Source organism: Hyalella azteca, unplaced genomic scaffold (genome assembly GCF_000764305.2).
Source record: "Hyalella azteca isolate HAZT.00-mixed unplaced genomic scaffold, Hazt_2.0.2 contig13490, whole genome shotgun sequence".
Classification (NCBI taxonomy): domain Eukaryota; kingdom Metazoa; phylum Arthropoda; class Malacostraca; order Amphipoda; family Hyalellidae; genus Hyalella; species Hyalella azteca.
In genome coordinates this window covers 24,902-47,458 of record NW_025943411.1, presented here as the reverse complement: position 1 = coordinate 47,458, position 22,557 = coordinate 24,902, and the positions used below count along the sequence as shown (strand labels likewise).

General features: G+C 37.1%; 1 protein-coding gene across 1 annotated transcript in view; it reads left to right on the top strand.

The window, feature by feature from the left end:
- Nucleotides 1-22,557, top strand: part of LOC108667590 (1-phosphatidylinositol 4,5-bisphosphate phosphodiesterase delta-1) — a 39,431-nt gene that overhangs the window by 2,076 nt on the left and 14,798 nt on the right. The window contains exons 3-14 of the mRNA XM_047883699.1: nt 12,134-12,313; nt 13,451-13,474; nt 14,887-14,979; nt 15,371-15,551; nt 16,347-16,476; nt 17,172-17,287; nt 17,499-17,541; nt 17,988-18,025; nt 19,054-19,188; nt 20,191-20,276; nt 21,605-21,814; nt 22,211-22,546. Of these exons, the coding sequence (XP_047739655.1) occupies nt 12,134-12,313; nt 13,451-13,474; nt 14,887-14,979; nt 15,371-15,551; nt 16,347-16,476; nt 17,172-17,287; nt 17,499-17,541; nt 17,988-18,025; nt 19,054-19,188; nt 20,191-20,276; nt 21,605-21,814; nt 22,211-22,546 (1,572 nt within the window). The remainder of the gene's footprint in view (nt 1-12,133; nt 12,314-13,450; nt 13,475-14,886; nt 14,980-15,370; nt 15,552-16,346; nt 16,477-17,171; nt 17,288-17,498; nt 17,542-17,987; nt 18,026-19,053; nt 19,189-20,190; nt 20,277-21,604; nt 21,815-22,210; nt 22,547-22,557) is intronic.

The following is a 22,557-nucleotide window of genomic DNA, read 5'->3' as shown; positions in this document are numbered from 1 at the left end:
TAAATAACTCTTTTTCGTCTCCAAATGATTGGCTGGCCTCAAATAACTCTTTTTCGTCTCCAAATTATTGGCAAGCCTAAAATAATTCTTTTTGAATCGTCATGCGTACTTTGTTCAGATTCTTGTACTCAAATTCTCACTTCTAATTCATCACGAAGTTGGATGTTCTCATTTTGACAGAGAAGCTTCTAATTGTTATGAAGTTATAATTTAATTAAGTATTTCGTTAAAAATTTCAAAAATATTAAACCAACTTACGTTTAACTTCCAATTCATGAGTGACTAAGCAAAATTTTCAAGACCGCATGTAGAATTCTCGTATTTGTCGGCACCGAGAACGCTTTAGCTTGTGTAAAAACTCTACCATCATCAGTTCCGAACGCTATAGCTTGTATAACATCATCAGTTCCGAACACTATAGCTTGTATCAAAACTCTAATACCATCAGTTCCGAACGCTATAGCTTGGATGAAAACTCTACCATCATCAGTTCAGAAAGCAAAAGTCTGTATAAAAATTCTACCACCATCAGTTCCGAACGCTATAGCTTGTATAAAATCTTTACCACCATCAGTTCCGAACGCTGTAGCTTGGATAAAAACTCTACCACCATCAGTTCCGAACGCTGTAGCTTGGATAAAAACTCTACCACCATCAGTTTCGAACGCTAAAGCTTGTATGAAAACTCTACCACCATCAGCTCCGAACGCTATAGCTTGTATAAAAACTCTACCACCATCAGCTCCGAACGCTATAGCTTGTATAAAAACTCTACCACCATCAGTTCCGAACGCTAAAGCTTGTATAAAAACTCTACCGCCATCAGTTCCGAACGCTATAGCTTGTATAAAAACTCTACCACCATCAGCTCCGAACGCTATAGCTTGTATAAAAACTCGACCAACATCAGTTTCGATCGCTAAAGCTTGTATAAAAACTCTACCACCATCAGTTCCGAACGCCAATTTAAAGCTTGTATAAAAACTCTACCACCATCAGCTCTGGACGCTATAGCTTGTATAGAAACTCTACCACCATCAGCTCCGAACGCTATAGCATGTATAAAAACTCTACCACCATCAGTTCAGAACGTTAAAGCTTGTATAAAAACTCTACCACCATCAGTTTCGAACGCTAAAGCTTGTATAAAAACTCTATCACCATCAGTTCCGAACGATATAGCTTGTATAAAACTCTACCACCATCAGTTCCGAACGCTAAAGCTTGTATAAAAACTCTACCACCATCGGTTTCGAACGCTAAAGCTTGGATAAAAACTCTACCACCATCAATTCAGAACGCTAAAGCTTGTATAAAAATTCTATCACCATCAGCTCCGAACGCTATAGCTTGGATAAAAACTCTACCACCATCAGTTCCGAACGCTATAAAACTCTACCACCATCAGTTCCGTCTCGCAACCTGTTCCAATCTGTACCTGCCTTGGTCGCTCGCCTAGCACCCGTGCAACAGGTTTCGTTCAAACCAAAATTCTGCGATATTCTGCACGATTGAAGTTACGCAGCATTTTCAAGCGTGGTGGTGATGTGCAGACTAGAGGTGATGGTGCTGCACCAAAGTTGATGCACCTGCAGTGACTATGGTGCTTTAATACTTAAAGATAATTTTGAATTTGTGTTGAACATCACTATCATTATTTTTTTCATTAAAAGCACAATAAAAAATGTATGAAAACCTAGCCACAGCATTTTTATTCCTTTTATTATATTTTTTTATAGTTCAAAAGAGACTTGTTGCTTTACCATAAATTCATGGCTTTTTTATTGCAGTGTTTGTAAGGGAACGTTCTTAGTACATATAAATGCGTAGCGGAATGAAATTTATCTTCTAGAGTACTACAAAGTTTCTATTTGATTTTTTTGGTGGCAAAGCAAAGTATAGGATGAAAGAGAAGCTAGAGGTTGAGTGTCGGGGGCGGGTGTAGCGGTGATGACATCATCGTCTAGCAACACCGTCAGAAAAAAATAACACTGGTTAGGTTAGCTTTGTGAGAATTATTATTTTATCAACTTAATGCTCAACTTTTAATAAATAAGCTGATGATATGTTCAGTTTATGCGTTTGTTGCGTTGTAAACGAGATGATGCAGTCGACTCACTCCCCTCCGCTGAGTGCGCTCGGATTGTGTCCACGAATATCGGAATTTGATAGTCAGAACATGTGGTGGCTGCTAGCGCCAGGGAGACTATGAAACAACAAAATTAACGACTCTAAATGGATGAATTTCACGTATTCATGTCACAAATACAACACAAACGTTTGTTCTATAAACAAAAGAACAAAGATCTTGAAGCGAGTTCCGAAGAAAGCTTCAATTTAAGAAAATGATTCTGCCACGTTTGAGTATTTTTTTCTTCACTTGCCACAGCTCTTTCGTAAACAATCATTATGCCATGCATACCAAACATTATCCTTTTATTAGAGAATTTTAATTAGAGAGAACTCGATTTAATTTTTTTAATTAGAGAAAAAATCTTGAATTTTTTAGATAAAAACAATTTATAAAAAGGAACAGGAAATTGAACCCGCTCAAAAAGGCAGCCAATACAAGGACGACCATGTTTCAAAAATAATTGTATCATGAAATTAAAAAAAATTGTATTGATGATACCGCGTGATGATCACATCCGGTGCTGTCAGTTCAAGCGGTTCAGAAACATTCGTGACCTCGACTTCCTCGCTGAAGGGTCACGCAACTGTTGTTTGTTCCTGAATCTTTCGCGGATTGCTTACAAGCAATCAGGTTTTCAGCATAATTCATAAGAAATTGTTTTATTCCTCAAAGCTTGCACATTTTGCCTGTTATATGGATGGATTTACAGTATACATATCTCAGAGGAATCAGAAATCATTTATAAGCGAGGAATTTCACGTCATTGTCTCGTAAAATTTTCTCGTGATTTGTCACAGTCCATGTTTCCGTGCTTAAGAAACAAGGAGATTTATTTTGATCGTCATAAATAACAAACGTGAGCTAGGTAGTAGGTGCTTCTGACGTCACAGGGTACAAAAGTGCTAAGATAGCTCGTGTTAAGCTTGTCATCTTCAATAGATTGCGAAGGATCTGTTGTAGCTGTGTAACCTGGACCTGAGGAGTAGAGGGCTGGGGGGAGGGAGCCATAAGTGGCTTGTGCTGCCTTGTGCATCCTGCATCGAGCTTTTTTCGAGTTCAGTGTCACTTCAGACATTGGCTGGTGTTGATGTTGCCGCTTTCTTCCGAATAAAATTTGGTGTTCTTTTATATTGACACTCGTTCAAAAATAATTTGTGTGGAACTTGGATCAATATTTCAATAATTGAGTTTGAGCAAAGAGAGTACTGCAATCTACAGTACATAGCACAGGCCAGGTATAGTCGCAATTGTTTTAGTCATCACCGGCATTGCTTCGAGATACATTACTTCAGCAGGAATCTTAATTCGACAGACAGACAGACGGAACATCAACTTTCATCGCGCCTTCCAATACTTTGTGTGATTTTTAAAGGTTTGTCTTAAAATTTTAATTGAATGCTTTGATTGCAGATTTGCAAACTGGAATATCTTTACTGCATAGTATGTCCCATTTTTTGCAAAAGTTATTTATGCAGATTCCAGGAGGAAATATTGTCGTAATATTTGATTATCGTAAAATCATAGTTTGTCCCATTTTACGCTAAAGTTATTTAGTTATTTATGCAGATTCCAGGAGCCTAAAGTAAGAAAACTGTTTCTGTAGTGTTGCAGACAGTTGTACTGACACTGATTATTTATTCCAATATATAATCAACGACACTCGAAAGTCGAGTAACCTCTGTATTGTATTTTATTCGCCGCAATCAATAAATTTGTGCTATAGAGGTGCGAAGTGATTTCATTTATTTTCTTAGCGCTCTGAAGAAGTGCTAAAGCTTATGAAATTTTAACAGAATATTTTTACCAAATTCAGTCCATAAAACAGTATTATTGTATTGAAGGGTGATGATTTGAATACAGTAGCAACTAGCATGTTATTGATGGGAAGAAATGACATGGTGCGGAGGATAAATGACAATGGGCATCTGAGTATTCGGTATTGTATAGCTATTATTGTAATTCAAATTATTGCATTTTTGACACGAGGAAAGTTTTTGGTGTTGCCAGTGACCACAGTTAACATCACAGTCGATTGAATACAAGTATTCAGTTGGCCTGCTCTTACTCGTAGCAGTTGGAACTTGGAATTCCAAATAAAAAACTGGTTTCGTAGTTGCCCGAGTTTTGCAATGCCACCGAACCGCATTTCGATGCAACGAAACCCACTGGACGAGCTCGGTAAATTTCGTGCGGTAGATGTTCTGAAGAATATTTCTAATAATGTTTTCCGTATGACTATTGCGACGTAGACTCAGCGTTTAATTAAGCGAAAGATTGTATAATGTCTGGTTAGTTATAATGTGAACACAATCAGGTTTTTATCGGAAAATAAACAAATAACAGCGAGGTGATTAGGAACCCGTGAACACGTTCTAGTGTTTACAGTTAACGTTTAGTACAGGTATAAGAACAGTGCGCATTTCGTCAATTATTTTTTCGTCGATTTTGGAGATCGACTGAAACATAAATTTGATTTTATGAAATTTTCCTTTGCGATTATTAAATTCAACTTCAGTGAAATTGATTGACTTCGCATTCCTGAATTATTCGTGAATTAAGCATATATACGACATATTTATTAATCAGACTATGTTCTACCAATTTAGCCGTCAGTCTTATTAGGCTGATAAGAAAAGGAACTTCATACCTGGATAAGTCTTGGAAACCGTTTTGTCCGATATTTTACTTAGAAATTACGTCTTTTTAATCAAACTGCACAGCTCTATATATAATTCTTCCAAATCTGAAATTCCAACACTGTAACTAGAATACGGTAGTCTTGAAATCAATGTCGTACCTCAGCACGCATCAGCAAATCTGAAAGTAACATGCGTTTTTGGTGTTGCCAGTGACCACAGTTAACATCACAGTCAATTGAATACAAGTATTCAGTTGGTCTGCTCTTATTCTTAGCAGTTGGAACTTGGAATTACAAATAAAAAAACTGGTTTCGTAGTTGCCAGAGTTTTGCAATGCGACCGAACCGCATTTCGGTGCAACGAAACCCACTGGACGAGCTTGGTACTAAATTCCGTGTTCAGAAGCGTATTTGACGGTATTTCTAATAATGTTTTCCGTATAACTATTGCGACGTAGATTCAGCGTTTACTTAAACGAAAGATTGTATAATGTCTGGTTAGTTATGATGTGAACACAATCATGTTTTTCTCTGAAACTAAACAAAAATAAAATATGCGTTTAAAAATTACCTTTAAAAGACAACACTTCTAAAAAATCCAGTGTCTCCGATGTTACACATGTACAATGAATTTCTAATTTTATATTAAAAAATAGAAAAAAAAATAATTTCTTAGTATAAAAAATGTAAATTTCAAAATTATTTATTCAGTCAATTGATTCATGCATTGTCTCCGACTTTTTCAGATCGATTGGACAGTTAGAAGTGTTTTAAATATTGATTATAAGATTTGTAGCAGACAAAATTATTTTTTCAATTTTTATTAATATTAAATATATTTTTAAAATTTTAAAATTATTTATTCTGTCAATTGATTCATGCATTGTCTCCAACTGTACGCAAATGTGCAAAATTTCAGATCGATTGAAGAGGTAGAAGTGTGTTATATATCGATTATAAGATTTGTAGCAGATAGACAAACAAACAAATAAACAATAAGAAGTGAAGTTAAAGAGAAGTGTTGTAAATAGAGAAGATATTAGGAAACCGTGAACATGATCTAGTGTTTACAGTTAAGGTACAAGAACAGCTATATAGTGCGTTTTTCGTCAATGATTACTTTGGAGATCGATTGAAACATTAATTTGATTTTATGAAATTTTTCTTTAGCGATTATTAAATTCAATTTCAGTGAAATTGATTTACTTCGCATTCCTGAATTATTCGTGAATTAAGCATATGTATACATAATTATTAATCAGCCTATGTTAAACCAATTAAGCCGTCAGCCTTATTAGGTCGATAAGAAAGAACTTCATACCTGGATAATTCTTGGAAACCGTTTTGTCCGATAATTTACTTAGAAATTGCGTCTTTTTATTCAAACTTTACAGCTCTGGGGCCATACTTTCAAAATTTGCTAAGTGAACGTAACTACTTACGCTCTATTTTCTTTTCTACGATTGGTGGATTTTGCTCGAAAGGCCGTCAATGATTGGCTGATGAACTTAAGATCTATTAACTTTTTTGAAGGTATAGGCCCTGTGTATTTTGAAGGTATAGGCCCTGTATTCTTTCAAATCTGAAATTCCAACACTGTAACTAGAATACGGTAGTCTTGAAATCAATGTCGTACCTCAGCACGCATCAGCAAATCTGAAAGTAACATGCGTCAGCTTTAGAAATTTTTATAACATGCCTTAATACAGCGCACCTCGGTGAATGTTGCACATTAAACATTTGTACGAAGTTACACATCAAACATTTGTACGAGTCTTACCAGAGTCTTTGTTGGTAAATTGTGCTGAAGATCGTCTTAAATAAGCTTGCTATTGAGGCGAGACTCCGAGATGGCCGGGTCTATTGAATGCTTCCCGTGGTGAATGCCAGTAGGACGTTATAGTGTCGCTGCGTGGTGACGGTGAACTATGTCTAAATGCCAATACTAACGCTTCAAATGTGTTGTAAGTAACCATAAAGTTTTATTATTAACGACATATACAATTCTCGCATTGCATCTTGTTTGTGGACTAGTTCCGGGACTGTAATTACTCATTGAAAAAACTGCCGTTAATTTAACAGAATAAAAATAATTCACTGCTCTCTGTTATCTCTTCGTATCAACTAATTCTTCTTATTCGTTTACGCATATTTAATGCATTACTTTTTTCCTCGCTAACGGCTAATCTCCATTACATTTGATTGAACCACATCGTCCGCAAAACACGTCTGTCACTTACGAATCTTATGTTTCATTTAAATCTGATAATGATATAAAATATATATTTTTTAAACCAAAGCTCTCTCGTGACAGGTGAAAGGTCACTCTAGCATTATTGTTTTTATTGTATTGTTTATTATTTTTTTTAAGCCACCGGTGCGGATACCAGTTGAGTCTCCGCTTGAATGTGTCCTACTCTGCTTCAAGTGTCAGACTGTCAGAGTGTCAGTGTGTCTGTAACCGCGTGCGTGAGTGGTTGTAACGTTCATTTCTCCGATATTTTCTTTGACCCCTGACGAAATGAAAGGTAAATTTTAATTGATCTCAATTTCTATAGCTTATCATAAAATTCGTTGAGTTTTGTGTAGTATGTGCGTTTGAACTAATTAGTATTGAAGGAAATTATAATTAGTTTTGGTGTCGTGGTGAAAATTTATGATCACGTCTGAAGGTGACTACGGTGCGGAGGCAGTTGTACCGCACCCTTTGCTGCGAAACTCACAAACGTTCCAAAAAACGTGCGACGTGACGGCATATTCGCCGGGCTTCGTTGGGAAGTATCATGTATATTGGAATTCTTCTGGGTATTACTTTAGATTAAGTGCATCCAAAAAAAGGGTGTTTTTTTATTATATGTTTTTGGGGTGTAGATTAAGAATCTGAAATCCGTTTTTGGCGGTCGGCATCGAAAATTTTTAATGGAACCTGTTCCTAACTGGACGGTCTGGACCTAACCTGCGAGGTTTTCGTTGATCGGCTAGGTTTTTTCTATGTTTGGAGTCCGTCCGGCGGCCGGAAAAACCTATCCAATCAACGAAAACCTCGCAGGTTAGGTCCAGTTAGGAACAGGTTCCATTAAAAATTTCCGATGCCGACCGCCAAAAACGGATTTCAGATTCTTAATCTACACCCCAAAAACATATAATAAAAAAACACCCTTTTTTTGAATGCACTTAATCTAAAGTATTACCTTCTTCTACACTATCGAGGAAAATTACCCCATTAAATAATTTTATCGGTTGATTACTCAAAAGTTTGAATACGAACAATTTGGATTAATTTGTGGATAGAATCGGCAAGGAGGCCGGGCGGCTAAGCACAGCAGAATTTGAATCAGTGAGTTGTGAGTTCGAGACCGTAACAAGCTGTGAATGTTCTGCGATGTTAAGAATTGGCGACAGGCCTACGGCCTCATAAACGCTGAAACTGCTATATATTAATTTAATAAATGCGACTATTCCCCCCTCCCCCCTCAGCAGAAAATTTTTCCTCGGCTGTGCCAGATTGCTTCTCTAAATCCCGCCCTGAATAACCTTTCAGGGTCACCACGCCTTGAATGCAAACTGCCGCAATCCACAGGAGTTATTGATTTTATTATCATCATGTATTCATCGTATAATGTTTACCCATCAATTTGCAACGTCTGGGATCATATATTTCATCAAATAAACATTCTATGCGTAGCGGTATGAAGATCTGTTTGAAAAAACTCGCCCTTTGTCTGTTGAACTTTGAATGATTAGTTTGTTTATGTCCTAACTTGTATTCTCTTTATAGAAAGACTATCTATATGTAGTATGTACTTCTCTACTTGATTTATTATGGAATACTCAAACCAAAGGCCGACTCCTTTAAAAGTTGACTGAAAAGTGAACTGAACTTATTTTGAAATCCAATGTACTGTCTTTATTATTTTCAGTAAGATTGTCCTTTCTGACGTTTGACTCGTGTATGCTTGAAAATGTTTCATAGAATATTTCGTGTTACGCGTTTGCAACTCAGCTTGCTCAATAGTATGCGTAGATATGATAGTTATATGTATATGCAGAGACAACCGACGGCTCATATTTCGAACCCAACTCACTGGGATGACACCTTCCTGCTAAAGTCACTGTTTCGTTTTATTTTGTTGCCAAGTTCTCTTTGTGTCTCAGATGGCTTCAATCTCTTTATTTTCCTGATCGGGCTGTTGCATTATTACTGCACAGACGTTATTGAAGGATTTTTCTCCATTATCAAGTATTTTCTTGGAGATTCAAAAAATTCACGGAATATAAAATACGTATAATAAAAAGTTCGGTAGATCAAAGACTTATCGGCTATTGCGTGCCGACAACATATGTTGAAAAAAATGATTCTCATATCGTTCGAGCATTTATCACCTATCTTATCGTATCTGGCTTTCTCTGTAACTTTCATGGTCTTCGTCGGCAAACAAGTTTGTTTGATAGGCGTGCAACTGGCTTTGTTTTTACAACAACCTATTTATTTGTTACTTTCACGGAAACCTGTAGTTCCGGTTGAAAGTTTATATCTGAGCTTGCCTCAAGATTCTACTATGCCTGACGTTAAAAGCAAACAATTTAAATTTGACGGTTGGATTTAAAATTTCGAGCGCTGTATCTAAAGCAATTATTTTGTGTACTTATGTTGACCAAGATCTCTGAGTTCAATATACGTGCATGGTACGTATATTGTTGATACGTGCTTGAATAACTCGTTTGTTTAAAAAAGGCTTGAAACCAAAGGGAAACCTTGGCTTGGAAGGGAAATCAGCCTAGATCGCATATCAAGATGCATGGTAGCATAGCAGTTAAGAGATGGTATTTGTGAGTGTGGTCCCAAGCCGAGTAGCGAAGCTTAATAGCGTTTTGCACATAATGACTAAGAAAAAATGCTGATTTAGCAAGTCTCAGGCGACTCAAGTGCACATTACTAGCAACAAAATTAACCTTAAGGTTCAGAAAGGCCACCGGCAATCTCCGTGTTCGTTTCGTTTCCATGGCGTTCTGAAAGATTCTACTACAGTCACTCGTGCAATAGTGCGTGAGCGTTTATGTTTCTAACCAACCGCTCACGCATGAGCCATAATATAACCGTTAATTTTATTTTACTTTGATTAGGGTATCTGTAGAGTTGTTCGCCTGTGCTTTCTGTGCTAAGTCTTTTTGTAAGAGGCTCAATCGGAGTCTAGGCTCGTACATATTTTTGCACCAGACTTTGTTGCGAAAACTCTGGCTTATTTAAAATTAATGCGGATTCTCGAGCAAGAAAACGTTTCCCTGTATCGCCCTAACAGTCTAGGATAAACAAATTTAAACTTACCTCCTAGGTGCCTTTGATTGCTCGTTGAAGAAAAAGTAATAGCAAGCATACTATACAGTTTCATTTCCATAATTAATCTCACGATTAATGAGGGAAGTCACCGACTGAATAAAGTACCAATTTAAATGTTTATAGTGAGAGAGACCTAACAGATGTCGAAAGTCACACCCAACTATCGCTATACAAGTCAGCTCTTGTCCTCCCACACTATTTGTAATCGCAAATAAATGCTCTGTACGCTACCACACAGGCCACTTTCTCGCCGTTTGTACTGTGGTTTTGTACGCATTGCGTTATAGTCGAGTGACGTCCTTCTGTGTGTTGCGTAATTAGGCGGTGCTCTTACAGTGTGCACGCCTTGGAATATTTACGGCGACAACTGGAAGTGTACAATTGTATCATAATAAGTCAAGTCTAGTCAAGAAAAGTACAAGAATCGGTGACAGGCCTATCCAGGCCTATTCTTTAATGCCGAAGATACTTTACTATACTACTATACTAATATCTGCGTATCAGAGATAACAAATATAACCTATGAGATATTCTTGTAGTTATGTAGTATGTAGCGTTCCATCCTTGGAGAAGGCGAAATTTGATTGGTGTACTTGCATATAGTTCAGGTTATTGCAGTAAGAATCCGGAAGGGTTTTATTTAATCTAATAGAACGTTTAAAGAATTTCACGAATTAGTCGTATATGTAAATATATATTGGCCTTGTTCACATTTTTGCCCAGGACATATGGTTGCTGAAACAAAATAATGTGCCGTTGTTAAAATTATCGGAAGTAGTCTTGCATTCGCTGTAACTTATGTAACTTATGTTAGGAGTGAACTATTTGTTATGAAACCATTCCATGTCTCGTATGGCTCTACATTTTTGTTCACGGCTTATAAGATGTGTCATATTCTCTATTTTAAAGCCCGTTATATTATGATGGGATTAATATTATATATGTTATATTATGTTTTAGTACATATATTTATTATGATATGGTTAATAATAAATTATTTAGACGCCTGTTATACTCAATTTAGAAGCTTTTTATACTGTAAATCTGTAGCAAAAGCTCGGACGAGGCAACAACGCGATCGCGGACTGCTTGCGTTCAACGTCACGTCCGGTGTAGCTGGGAAGCCTCCTGCATGGTTGAACTATATAAGGTTGACCCACGAGGATTTCCGTCTTTCAGTTCAGCTCTCTTGTTACGTCACTGAAATCGAGAAACGTAAACAATCCCGTCATTCCCATAACGAATTGGTTGAGTGCTTTGATTTGATCGCATTTCGGTGAATGGTTAATGCCCGTGACGTCACAGAACAGTGACGTCATAGGCGAACAACAAACTACATCCGCAAAAATTAGCTTCTCATTGGTCCTTATACTAGTTCAATCATGGCCTTCTGCACTACCTACCGGCCGGGCGTAGTGTGACGAATCAATTAAGTACCGTATTGAACGACATTTTACGAGGGGCATCCGGAAAGTAGTACCCGTTTGGGAATTGAACAAAAGGAAGTAAATATTAACAAATGTAAACATGTTTATTGAAAAGAACATGTATTACACTATTTGATTGTGTCTCCACGGGTCATGAAATCGATAAGCAGTGCGCCTTGCCGATCCCAGAAACACTGGTGGCGGAGGAATATGACACTGGTATACAAAAACTCGTGAGACTATACGACAAATGTTTAAATTTGTCCGGAGATTATGTAGAGGAGTAGTGTAATACATATTTTTTTCAATAAACATGTGTACATTTGTTAATATTTACTTCCTTTTGTTCAATTCCCATACGGGTACTATATACTTTCCGGATGACCCTCGTAGGTTCCGTTTGAACTAATTTTCGGAGGGGTATCTGCGAGTTGCGCATCTCTTTTAAGTTATAACGAAATAATTTCTATACCACATGATTACAAAAACAAAGATTTCTATTCCTGAATTGTACGATTGATCGATTGATTTTATGTAGCTTGAGTGACTTTAGATGTACGTTTCAAGACTTTTACTATTGGACGTGACATGCGCAGAGGCGGTCCTTGAGTTCGGCGCAGGCATGGAGAAGACGGTAAAGCAGCTGGAAAAGGGCGCTTCGTTCCAGAAGGTGCGCGGCGTAAACAAAATCTTCCCTAGAAAGTTCAAAGTGGACGTCGAGAACATGAGGCTACTGGGCGAGTCCAAGAAATGGTGGAGTCTCAGTGACTCTACAGGTGAGAACCTGAATTATTATTCTAGAGTTTATTATTATTATTATTATTATAGAGTTTATTATTATTATTGTAGAGTTTATTATTATTATTATAGAGTTTATTATTATTATTATGGAGTTTATTTCAGTTGAGGAAAATTATTTCAATCTTTATTGTCAAAATAGGCACAAATTTTTATTAAACCTAACCTAAATTAATTCAGTGGTAAAGAGCTACATAAACTGCAGCCAATATTTTGATGAAACGCATGCCGGTAGTTCCACGCAGTAACAAGCTTTCATCAGTAATGTAGTAAAAGCGTATCAACAAACATTTACATCAACCTTGAACCGTGAAACAGTAATGTTATTTTAAACATGCATGGATTCCAGGTTGGAGATGTCCAGAAGTAGTTATGGACCGATAGAATTGTTCAAATATTTGTAGACAAGACCTGCTGATTAATTGAACGAATCTGTGTTTATGTGAATGAAGAACAATGCTTAGCTATATAGTATTCGTTGTATCTCCCCGACCTGCACTAGCTTGATCATTTGATTAATGTAGTATTCGTGGGCGTATCTCTTATTATACGTTTGTGTTACGCATCGTCTTGCGTTTACTCAAAGCTAAGCTTCCCTATTTTATGGTTCCTTTTTGAAATCCCATGTTTCCTATGCAATGCTCTTCAAAGACTGGCAACGTTGCAATGTTCATCTGTGACCCTCTTCTAAAATATATTTCCCTGTTATAACTATGATTTGTATGGTAAAATCCGGTCCGACGCTGGTATCATCGACTTGATCAATCACTATGTGGAATGTAAATTATATTCTCTATTAAATTATTAATTAGTAAATTATTGTATTATGTTATTTTTTCTTGAGGATTTAATTGTACTCATCTTGTAATGCTCTTGAGAGTTGGAGGTACCTGCGGTCGTCTTTAATTTAGTTTTGAATATCTGCCCGCTCGTCATTTCCCCGTCAGTCTTCTGAAGAGATAATGAAAAATTATGTTTAGAATCATGCACTTATCTCTTAATATCACAAATGTAAGTTTGTGATATTGTGCTGCGTAACTAGATATTCCTATGTCGTCTTCTTGTCCACTAATGGTTTGCTCCTCGTTATGGTTGTGGCGCTGGTGGACCTATAGGCGATGGAGGCATGGAAATGGCAGGTAAAATGCTCTCTCAAGTTGACTTTATAGTCTGCCTTCCTGCATCCTTTGTGTTACCCTTAGTCTGCATGTTGTCATGCATGCTTCCGTAACTCCTTTATTTGTCCCGGCAACCATGTTGCCTCATCTATTTTGTCTTGTGATAGAAAATTTTCATTGGCTTCTATTGGGTTGTGCATGTAATTTCTACAGTAGTTGCTAGACAACCATAACGCTAATTTAGTGTAACATCATAACGTGCAAAAATTTCTTTTTAGAAGATTTTGTTCAGTGTTTCGTCTTCTTAACTTCAGCCTATGTCTCCTGTAATCCGCACATAAATAAAGTGATCAAACACATGACTCAACCTTTCTGGCTTTTTGGTACCATGAGTGTGACGACATTTAATTGTATTTTGTAGGATAAATATCGATTTCAATCATTCATTATTATTCAAGGTTTTTTCACTGAAGTTCATTATTTAGTTTTTATCTCGCATAAGTCCGAATAATTTTCTCAGTACCATTTACTAGTCAGAAGTTCTACAGGTTCTCGAAGCACCGTTTAAATTCGTTAGTAGTTTGAGAACGATGAAGACATTGCCACTATATATATTCTTGTGCGACATTTTTAGCGCATTTTCTCATTTATGGAAAAAATGCACTATTGTGCTCGCCATGTCCGTCTGTCTGTCTGTCCGTCTGTCCCTCCGTCCGTCCGTGACCTCAAGTTTTCGTCGACGAGAAAATGCGCTCTCTGTCACTCACTGCTGTGAGTACTGAGTTATATTTTTCTTACAATGTCACGTTTACTTGTAAAAATATTCTCCTTTGAATGTCGACTTAACGAGTTTGTTACCCTAATTAAATGTGTTAGCAGCTCAGATTCAAATAGGTATTGAAATTGATATTGAATCTCCTCGTGATGTTGCCAATTATTTCGATGATTAAATACCCCAGCTGCCGGGAGTCTAACTTCTTTGTTATTCTTGTTGTTGTCTAACAATTGTGTTGTATGGTCACGGTGATTAAGTCTTGAAGGAAGGAAGAAATTTGATCTCAATTTTATTCCGTGTCTAGTTCATGGATACCGTAAGGAATCTATTCTAATGTATGTTTATATGTTAATCCCATGCATAATTATTACTAATTAGCCATTAAGTCGGTGTTCCTGCATTACTTNCTGAGTATTACTATACATCCACGAGTAATGGCTGAGCGTTGAGTAATGGCTGAGTATTGCGATACGTACATCCATGGGTAATGGCTGAGTATTACTATACATCCACGAGTAATGGCTGAGCGTTGAGTAATGGCTGAGTATTGCTATACTTACATCCATGGGTAATGGCTGAGTATTACTATACATCCTTGAGTAATGGCTGAGTGTTGAGTAATGGCTGAGTGTTACTAACGGCTTTGCTGTGGCTGTAGTGTCGCTGGTGGACGTGGCCGAGGTGCGTGAGGGCTGGAAGACCGACACCTTCAACAGGCTATCGGACTATTACGAGAAGACCAAGAAGGCTGGTGAGTCCGTCAGTGTTGCTTCCTCTCGCCATGCCTTGTTGATTAAATTTATCCCGCGCTTCACCAATATCCGGTTATCATTATTGGTAAAATTTATTTTCTTACTTAGGCGCTTTAAATATGTATTTGATAACTTTAACGAGTTTATTTTCATTCTGTCCTTGATGTTTGACGTTCAATGGTTGAACGTTACTCTTGTATTAATTATCACTCTAACCAATATCTGCTTCATGTACAACTAATGAACTCGAACATTGTGAGAGTTTCTAATAGCTTTTGACTTCTCTTTTTGATTTAAGTCCTTCCGGTTTATCGTTATACCTTTCGATTTCTTTTGGAATATAGACGACATAGCTTTTCAATACCATGTGCTGATGAGACACATGTGCAGGCGAGACTTCTGTTGAAACTATCGACGAGAACAAATGCTTCTCGATCGTGCATGGTAACGGAGGCCTCGAGACGCTGGATCTCATTGCTGAGTCAGAGGCCGAGAAGAACCTTTGGACTGCAGGGCTGCGACATCTCGTTGAAAGTTTCCGTAGTTTACAACAAGACAGACAATACGACATGTGAGTACGTGCTCTGTTTTAATAAACGTGTGTGACAATCGAGATCTTGTTGTGAAATTAACATCTAATGAGACCAAAATAATATGTTGTGGAATAATATGTGGTTGAGAGATGTTTCTGGTGCTGGACGATTGCCGTATAAACGAAGTTCTCGTAGCAATTAATGGTGAGGATGGGTAAGAGATTCAACTCATATTCAGTGTATGCATGCTTTTTTCGAAAATTTAGTTTCTTTGAATCAGAATTTTCGAGAATCTAGTTTCATGAGACCGTTTGTTTGCGTCTCGTGTACGTGGCTTTTAGTCTCAATTTTGATTTACACAATGTGTCGAAAGAGTTTATGTTGCTTGTCAATGTCGTAAGACACTGACCGGTGATGTAATTACAACTGTATTTTGCTACGTTGTCATACTTGTATTGCCAGGTTCTTCAGATTAAGTTTTGTTGTTTTGATGCCGAAATTACTGTGATTTTTAGCGCATTTTCTCATTTATGGAAAAAATGCACTATTGTGCTCGCCATGTCTGTCTGTCTGTCCGTCCGTGACTTCACGTTTTCGTCGACAAGAAAATGCGCTCTCTGTCACTCACTGCAGTGAGTACTGAGTTATATTTTTATCTAATGGCCGCACTGAGTTGGTTGTTATAATGTAGTAATAATGGCTGTAGTTATCGGCAACTGGGTCGCAAGTTTTTGGTGTAATGCTGTTATCATATTTTCTATATTCGTTAGGTTAGTTATTCGTTAGTCAAAGCAAAATGTTTGCTTTGACTTCATCACTGTAGTTGATTTCAGGTGGCTGAAGAACAAGTTTGAAGCCGCTGACAAAGACAAAAGCGGAGCCCTCAACATGGAAGAAACCATCAAGCTGCTCAATCAATTGAGCCTCAAGCTGGACAAGAGGAGCATCAAGGAGCTCTTTAATGTAAGGGCTGCTACGTAAAGTAAAGTGAAGCTTCAATTACATTACTTACACTTACACTTCCTACTTAATAATGTAATTGAAGGGGTGCTACGTAAAGTAAAGTGAAGCTTCAATTACAATACTTACACTTCCTACTTAATAATGTAATTAAATGGCTTCTACGTACCTCGGCACCGACGAGCGATAGATCGAAATCTTACATCGGCAGTAATACCTACATAATTTATCATTATATATACACAATCGGCAGTAATTTATATGACTCAAATGAGTCAAAATTGAATTCATAAATTTTATTTTTCCTGGACAGACTTCTTCAATGTAATGTTCTATGTGCAGTACCAGATTTTATTTCATATAGACGGGAATGAGTCATGGTATTTCTCAATTAAAATTTTTATTTAAATAAAATTTCTGACTTTCCATTCGTGAGTCTTTTCGTTTTATGAAGCTTTGCAGCACACATTAAATTGAAGTTCATTGACAAGTTACATGAAGGACAATAAATTACCGAGCAGATTTTCTTTTTGTGATATAATGGTATAGTGAATTAAGCCAATGCTCATACATAGGTCGATTTAGTTTCTTATCGCGAAAAGTCTTGCTACGCTCCTGTATATACCGTATAACCCCTGGGTAAATGCCCTCCTGTATTATAATCCCTGCCTCTGACCTATGATTTCTTTTCTCGGCAGAAAGCTAACACAAATAACTCGACTAGCCAAGGAGAACAAGTGCTGGATGCAGAGGAGTTCGTCACTTTCTACCACTCGCTCCTCAAGATGCCCATGGTCGAAAAGCTCTTCGAAAAGTGCGTAAATCTGTGCTTGGTTAACGATTTGAGTTCATTATTAAGTAAGAAGTGTAAGTGCAGGTACAAGTGACGCAAAGAACCACACGACGAGCGTGGAGCAGCTTGTTCTCTTACCACTATGATGCAATTAATTGTACGTATTTAAGTACCTATTTACTCATAGCTGCGTGTTCCTGACTCATGACGCTTTACTTGCCATGCACTGCAGGTACGGTGACGCAAAGAACCACACCATGAGCGTGGCACAGCTTGTTCTCTTACCACTATAATGTAACATTAAGTGTGCTGTATTTACTAATCGCTGTGTGCTCCTGACTCATGACGCTATTACACTGTTAGAAAAACGGTGAAAAAACGGGACCAGAAAAAACGGGACCAGAAAAAACGGTACCACTGGTGTTCCAGTGGCCGGTCGCCCCGTGAAAATGAACTGTTTCGCCGTTTTTGCGGATTTCTAGTGTTAATTTGGAATAAAAACGGCGACACGGCGTTTCTTTTCACGTGCCGACCGGCCACTGAAACGCCGGTAATACCGTTAACAGTAATTTTTCTAACAGTGTACTTGCCATGCACTGCAGGTACGGCGACGCAAAGAACCACACGATCTTGTTCTCTTACCACTATGATGCAATTAAGTGTGCTGTATTTACTCATCGCTTTATGTTCCTGACTCATGACGCTATTACTTGCTATACAGCATGGACGGGTGAGGCGTATGGGGAAAGGAGGAGTGAGGCATGTTTGGTTTTCTACGGTAAGGTTCATAGTTATCAAATTGGTTTTCTACGGTAAGGTTCATAGTTATCAAATTGGTTTTCTACGGTAAGGTTCATAGTTTATGCTTAATTAGAATTTAAGATTACATTTAAAACTGGCTATTTATTATTAGTTACCACTCACTATTATTAGTTACCACTCATTATTAGTATTAGTTACCACTCACTTTATTTATTATTTATTATTAGTTACCACTAACTTTCGACCTTTAAACTGGCTATTTAACTGGCTCATGTAATTTAGTTTATCATTTAATTAGAACGGGAATTTATAATTGTACTTATTTAGAATTTTAGATGAAATTTAAAACTGGATGTTTATTATTAGTTACCATGTAATTTAGTTTACCATTTAATTAGAACGGAAATTTATAATTGTACTTATTTAGAATTTTAGATTACATTTAAAACTGGCTATTTATCATTAGTTACCATGTAATTTAGTTTATCATTTAATTACAACGAGAATTTATAATTGTACTTCTTTATAATTTTAGATTACATTTAAAGCTGGCTATTTATCATTAGTTAACATGTAATTTAGTTCATCATTTAATTAGAACGAGAATTTATAATTTTACTTATTTAGAATTTTAGATTACGTTTAAAACTGGCTATTTATCATTAGTTACCAATTACCAAGTAATTTAGTTTATCATTTAATTAGAAGGGGAATTTATAATTGTACTTATTTAGAATTTTAGATTGTATTTAAAACTGCTATATTATCATTAGTTAACATGTAATTTTGTTTACCATCTAATTTGACGGGAGTTTGAAAGTTGGGTTGATTAGTAATTATGAAGGCAACGCGAAGTGAGTAAATTAACGCATCTGGGCCTATACTTTCAAAGAAAGTTAAGAGATCGTAAGTTCATCAGCCAATCATTGACGGCCTTTCAAGCAAAATCCACCAATCATAGACAAGAAAATAGAGCGTAAGTACTTACGTTCACTTAGCGAGTTTTGAAAGTATCGCAACTGAAGGCTGTTTTTCTTAGGTTTCTACCACCTGTTGTTGTCTGATCACTTCAACATCTACAACTACGAGCATCAGAGCACCGTGCACCAGAGCATGACGGAACCTCTGGCCCATTACTACATCTCTTCGTCGCACAACACGTCAGTTCCTGTAGCACACATGCTACTCATGCTACCCATGCTACTCATGATACTCATGCTACCCATGCTACCCATGCTACCCGTGCTACCCATGCTACCCGTGCTACCCATGCTACCCGTGCTACCCATGCTACCCGTGCTACCCATGCTAACCATGCTACCCATGCTACCCATGCTACCCATGCTACTCATGCTACCCATGCTACCCATGCTACCCATGCTACTTGTTATTTTTACCGCAATCACAAAATACTTTTCAATAATACAGTTCCAAATTAATAATGAAGTGTTTATTAAAATAATTAAAATTGACGTCGGATAGTTGAAGTTGACAATCGTTGTGAATATACCCGTCGACCTGCCAACAAACCCATATTATTTTTACCCCAATCAGAAAATACTTATTGAATAATACAGTTCCAAATTAATAATGAAATATTTATAAAAAAAAATTAAAATTGACGGCGGATAGGTCGAAGTTGACCATCATCATGAATAGTGTTTGAGTTGCAAAAAAGACTTAATCTTTGCCGTGAGTTTTTATCACTTAGAGTTAAGTGAGTGCTTGGAAATAAAGCCTTTATCCATCAGTACAGATTATTTTCTACTTGTTAACATATTTACCTTCTTTCTCTAACCTTATGCAGAAGCGAAATCGTGAAAGTCTAAATTTGCATTTGTCGCAATAATGATTTCAACCAGTGGAATTTCCAGTTGTGTAAGCAGAATTTCCAGTTGTGTAAGCAGAATTTCCATTTGTGTAAGCAGAATTTCCATTTGTGTAAGCAGAATTTATAATGATTTCAACCATTTGAATTTCCATTTGTGTAAGCAGAATTTCTATTTGTGTAAGCAGAATTTCCATTTGTGTTAGCAGAATTTCCATTTGTGTAAGCAAAATTTCCATTTGAGTAAGCAGAATTTCCATTTGTGCAAGCAGAAATAAATCGATATTTCAAGTCAAACAAGGGCCATTGTGTTACAATACATTTTCTCCCGCAGTTACCTGGTCGGTCACCAGCTAACGGGAGAGAGCAGCGTGGAGGGCTACATCAGAGCCCTCAAGAAGGGGTGTCGGGTCGTCGAAAGTGAGTGTCCGCATCACTACATCTTCTTAAATTTTCAGTAGTAATTTTCTGTTCAGTAAAGCTGATTATTGTTTGATGCTTATTTGTTTCGCATCATTACATGTTCTTAAATTTTCCATCGCAATAAATTATTGTTTGTAGTAATGCCGATTAATGAAGGGGTGTCGGGTGGTCGAAAGTGAGTGTCCGCATCATTACATCTTAAATTTTCCATTGAAATAAATCATTGTTTATAGTAATGTCGATTAATGAAGGGGTGTCGCGTGGTCGAAAGTGAGTGTCCGCATCATTACATCTTCTTAAATTTTCCATTGAAATTGTTTATAGTAATGCCGAATAATGTTTGATGCATATTTGTAATGATGTTGTTTGATGTAATATACATTTATTAATGTATATTAATATGGGTATTCGAACATGCATTAAGGTACAATTTAAGCAGTAACTCTTGCGCTGTGAATTTCTCTAAATGAATAACGAATGAATATTTGAATTTTTGATTTTAGTGGACGAGTGTCCGCATCATGTTTGATTTATTAATGTATATTAATATGCATTCGAATTAATATGCATTCCAACTGCATTCGAACATGCATTAAGGTACAATTTAAGCAGTAACTCTTGCGCTGTGAATTCTTTTAGTGACTATAACGAAGGAATATTTGAATTTTTGACTTAAGTGGACTTATGGTTCTAAGTGAATAACGAACGAATACATGAATTTTTGACTTAAGTGCACTTATGGTTCTAAGTGAATAACGAACGAATACATGAATTTTTGACTTTAGTGGACTTATGGTTCTAAGTGAATAACGAACGAACCTTTGAATTTTTTATTATAGTGGACTTATGGTTCTAAGTGAATAACGAACGAATACATGAATTTTTGACTTTAGTGGACTTATGGGACGTGGTAACTCTTGCGCTGTGAATTTCTCTAGTGAATAACGAAGGAATATTTGAATTTTTGTCTTAAGTGGACGTATGGTTCTGAGTGAATAACGAACGAACATTTGAATTTTTGACTATAGTGGACTTATGGTTCTGAGTGAATAATGAAGAAATATTTGAATTTTTGACTTCAGTGGACTTATGGGACGGGGTAACTCTTGCGCTGTGAATTTCTCTAGTGAATAACGAACGAATATTTGAATTTTTTATTTCAGTGGACCTATGGGATGGGGTAACTCTTGCGCTGTGAATTTCTCTAGTGACTAACGAATGAATATTTGAATTTTTTATTTCAGTGGACCTATGGGATGGGGTAACTCTTGCGCTGTGAATTTCTCTAGTAAATAACGAACGAATACATGAATTTTTGACTTTAGTGGACTTATGGGACGGGGACGATGGCCAGCCCATAATCTACCACGGCCACACCCTGACCAGCAAGATCACCCTCGTCGACGTCCTCAAGGATGCCATCAAACGCTACGCCTTCCACACGTCCCCGTATCCTGTGATCCTGTCCATCGAGAACCACCTCAGCATCCCGCAGCAGAAGGTCATGGTGAAGCTCTTCAAGGAGATCCTGGGCGGTGAGAAATGATCTTAGATATTGTGAGATAATATATTAAATATTAATATTTAATATTAATATATTAAATAATAATATATTAAGATCCTGGGCGGTGAGAAATTGTCCGTTTTCTATGAATTTCACGTTTTCTATCAATTTTTCCGAAAAAATCACACGAACAAAATGTTCTTGTATTTCGGTTTTACATATATGTGTGAAGTTTCAGAAAGATCCGTCCGTAAACAAAAAAGTTTTTCCGGAGAGGATACCTCCCCCTTAAATATTGTGAGATATTATATTTGATATTATCATTATTAGATATTATGTAAGATATTGTGAGATATTATATTAAATATTATTTTTATTAGAAATTAGGTAGATAGTAGATATGAGATTAAGTTCACTTGTGTGCGAGTGTACCAGCTGTGTGACATGTTCAGTTGTGTGCGAGTGTGCCAGCTGTGTGAAATGTTCTCTTGTGTGCGAGTGTACCAGCTGTGTGACATGTTCTCTTGTGTGCGAGTGTACCAGCTGTGTGACATGTTCTCTTGTGTGCGAGTGTACCAGCTGTGTGACATGTTCTCTTGTGTGCGAGTGTACCAGCTGTGTGACATGTTCTCTTGTGTGCGAGTGTACCAGCTGTGTGACATGTTCTCTTGTGTGCGAGTGTACCAGCTGTGTGACATGTTCTCTTGTGTGCGAGTGTACCAGCTGTGTGACATGTTCTCTTGTGTGCGAGTGTACCAGCTGTGTGACATGTTC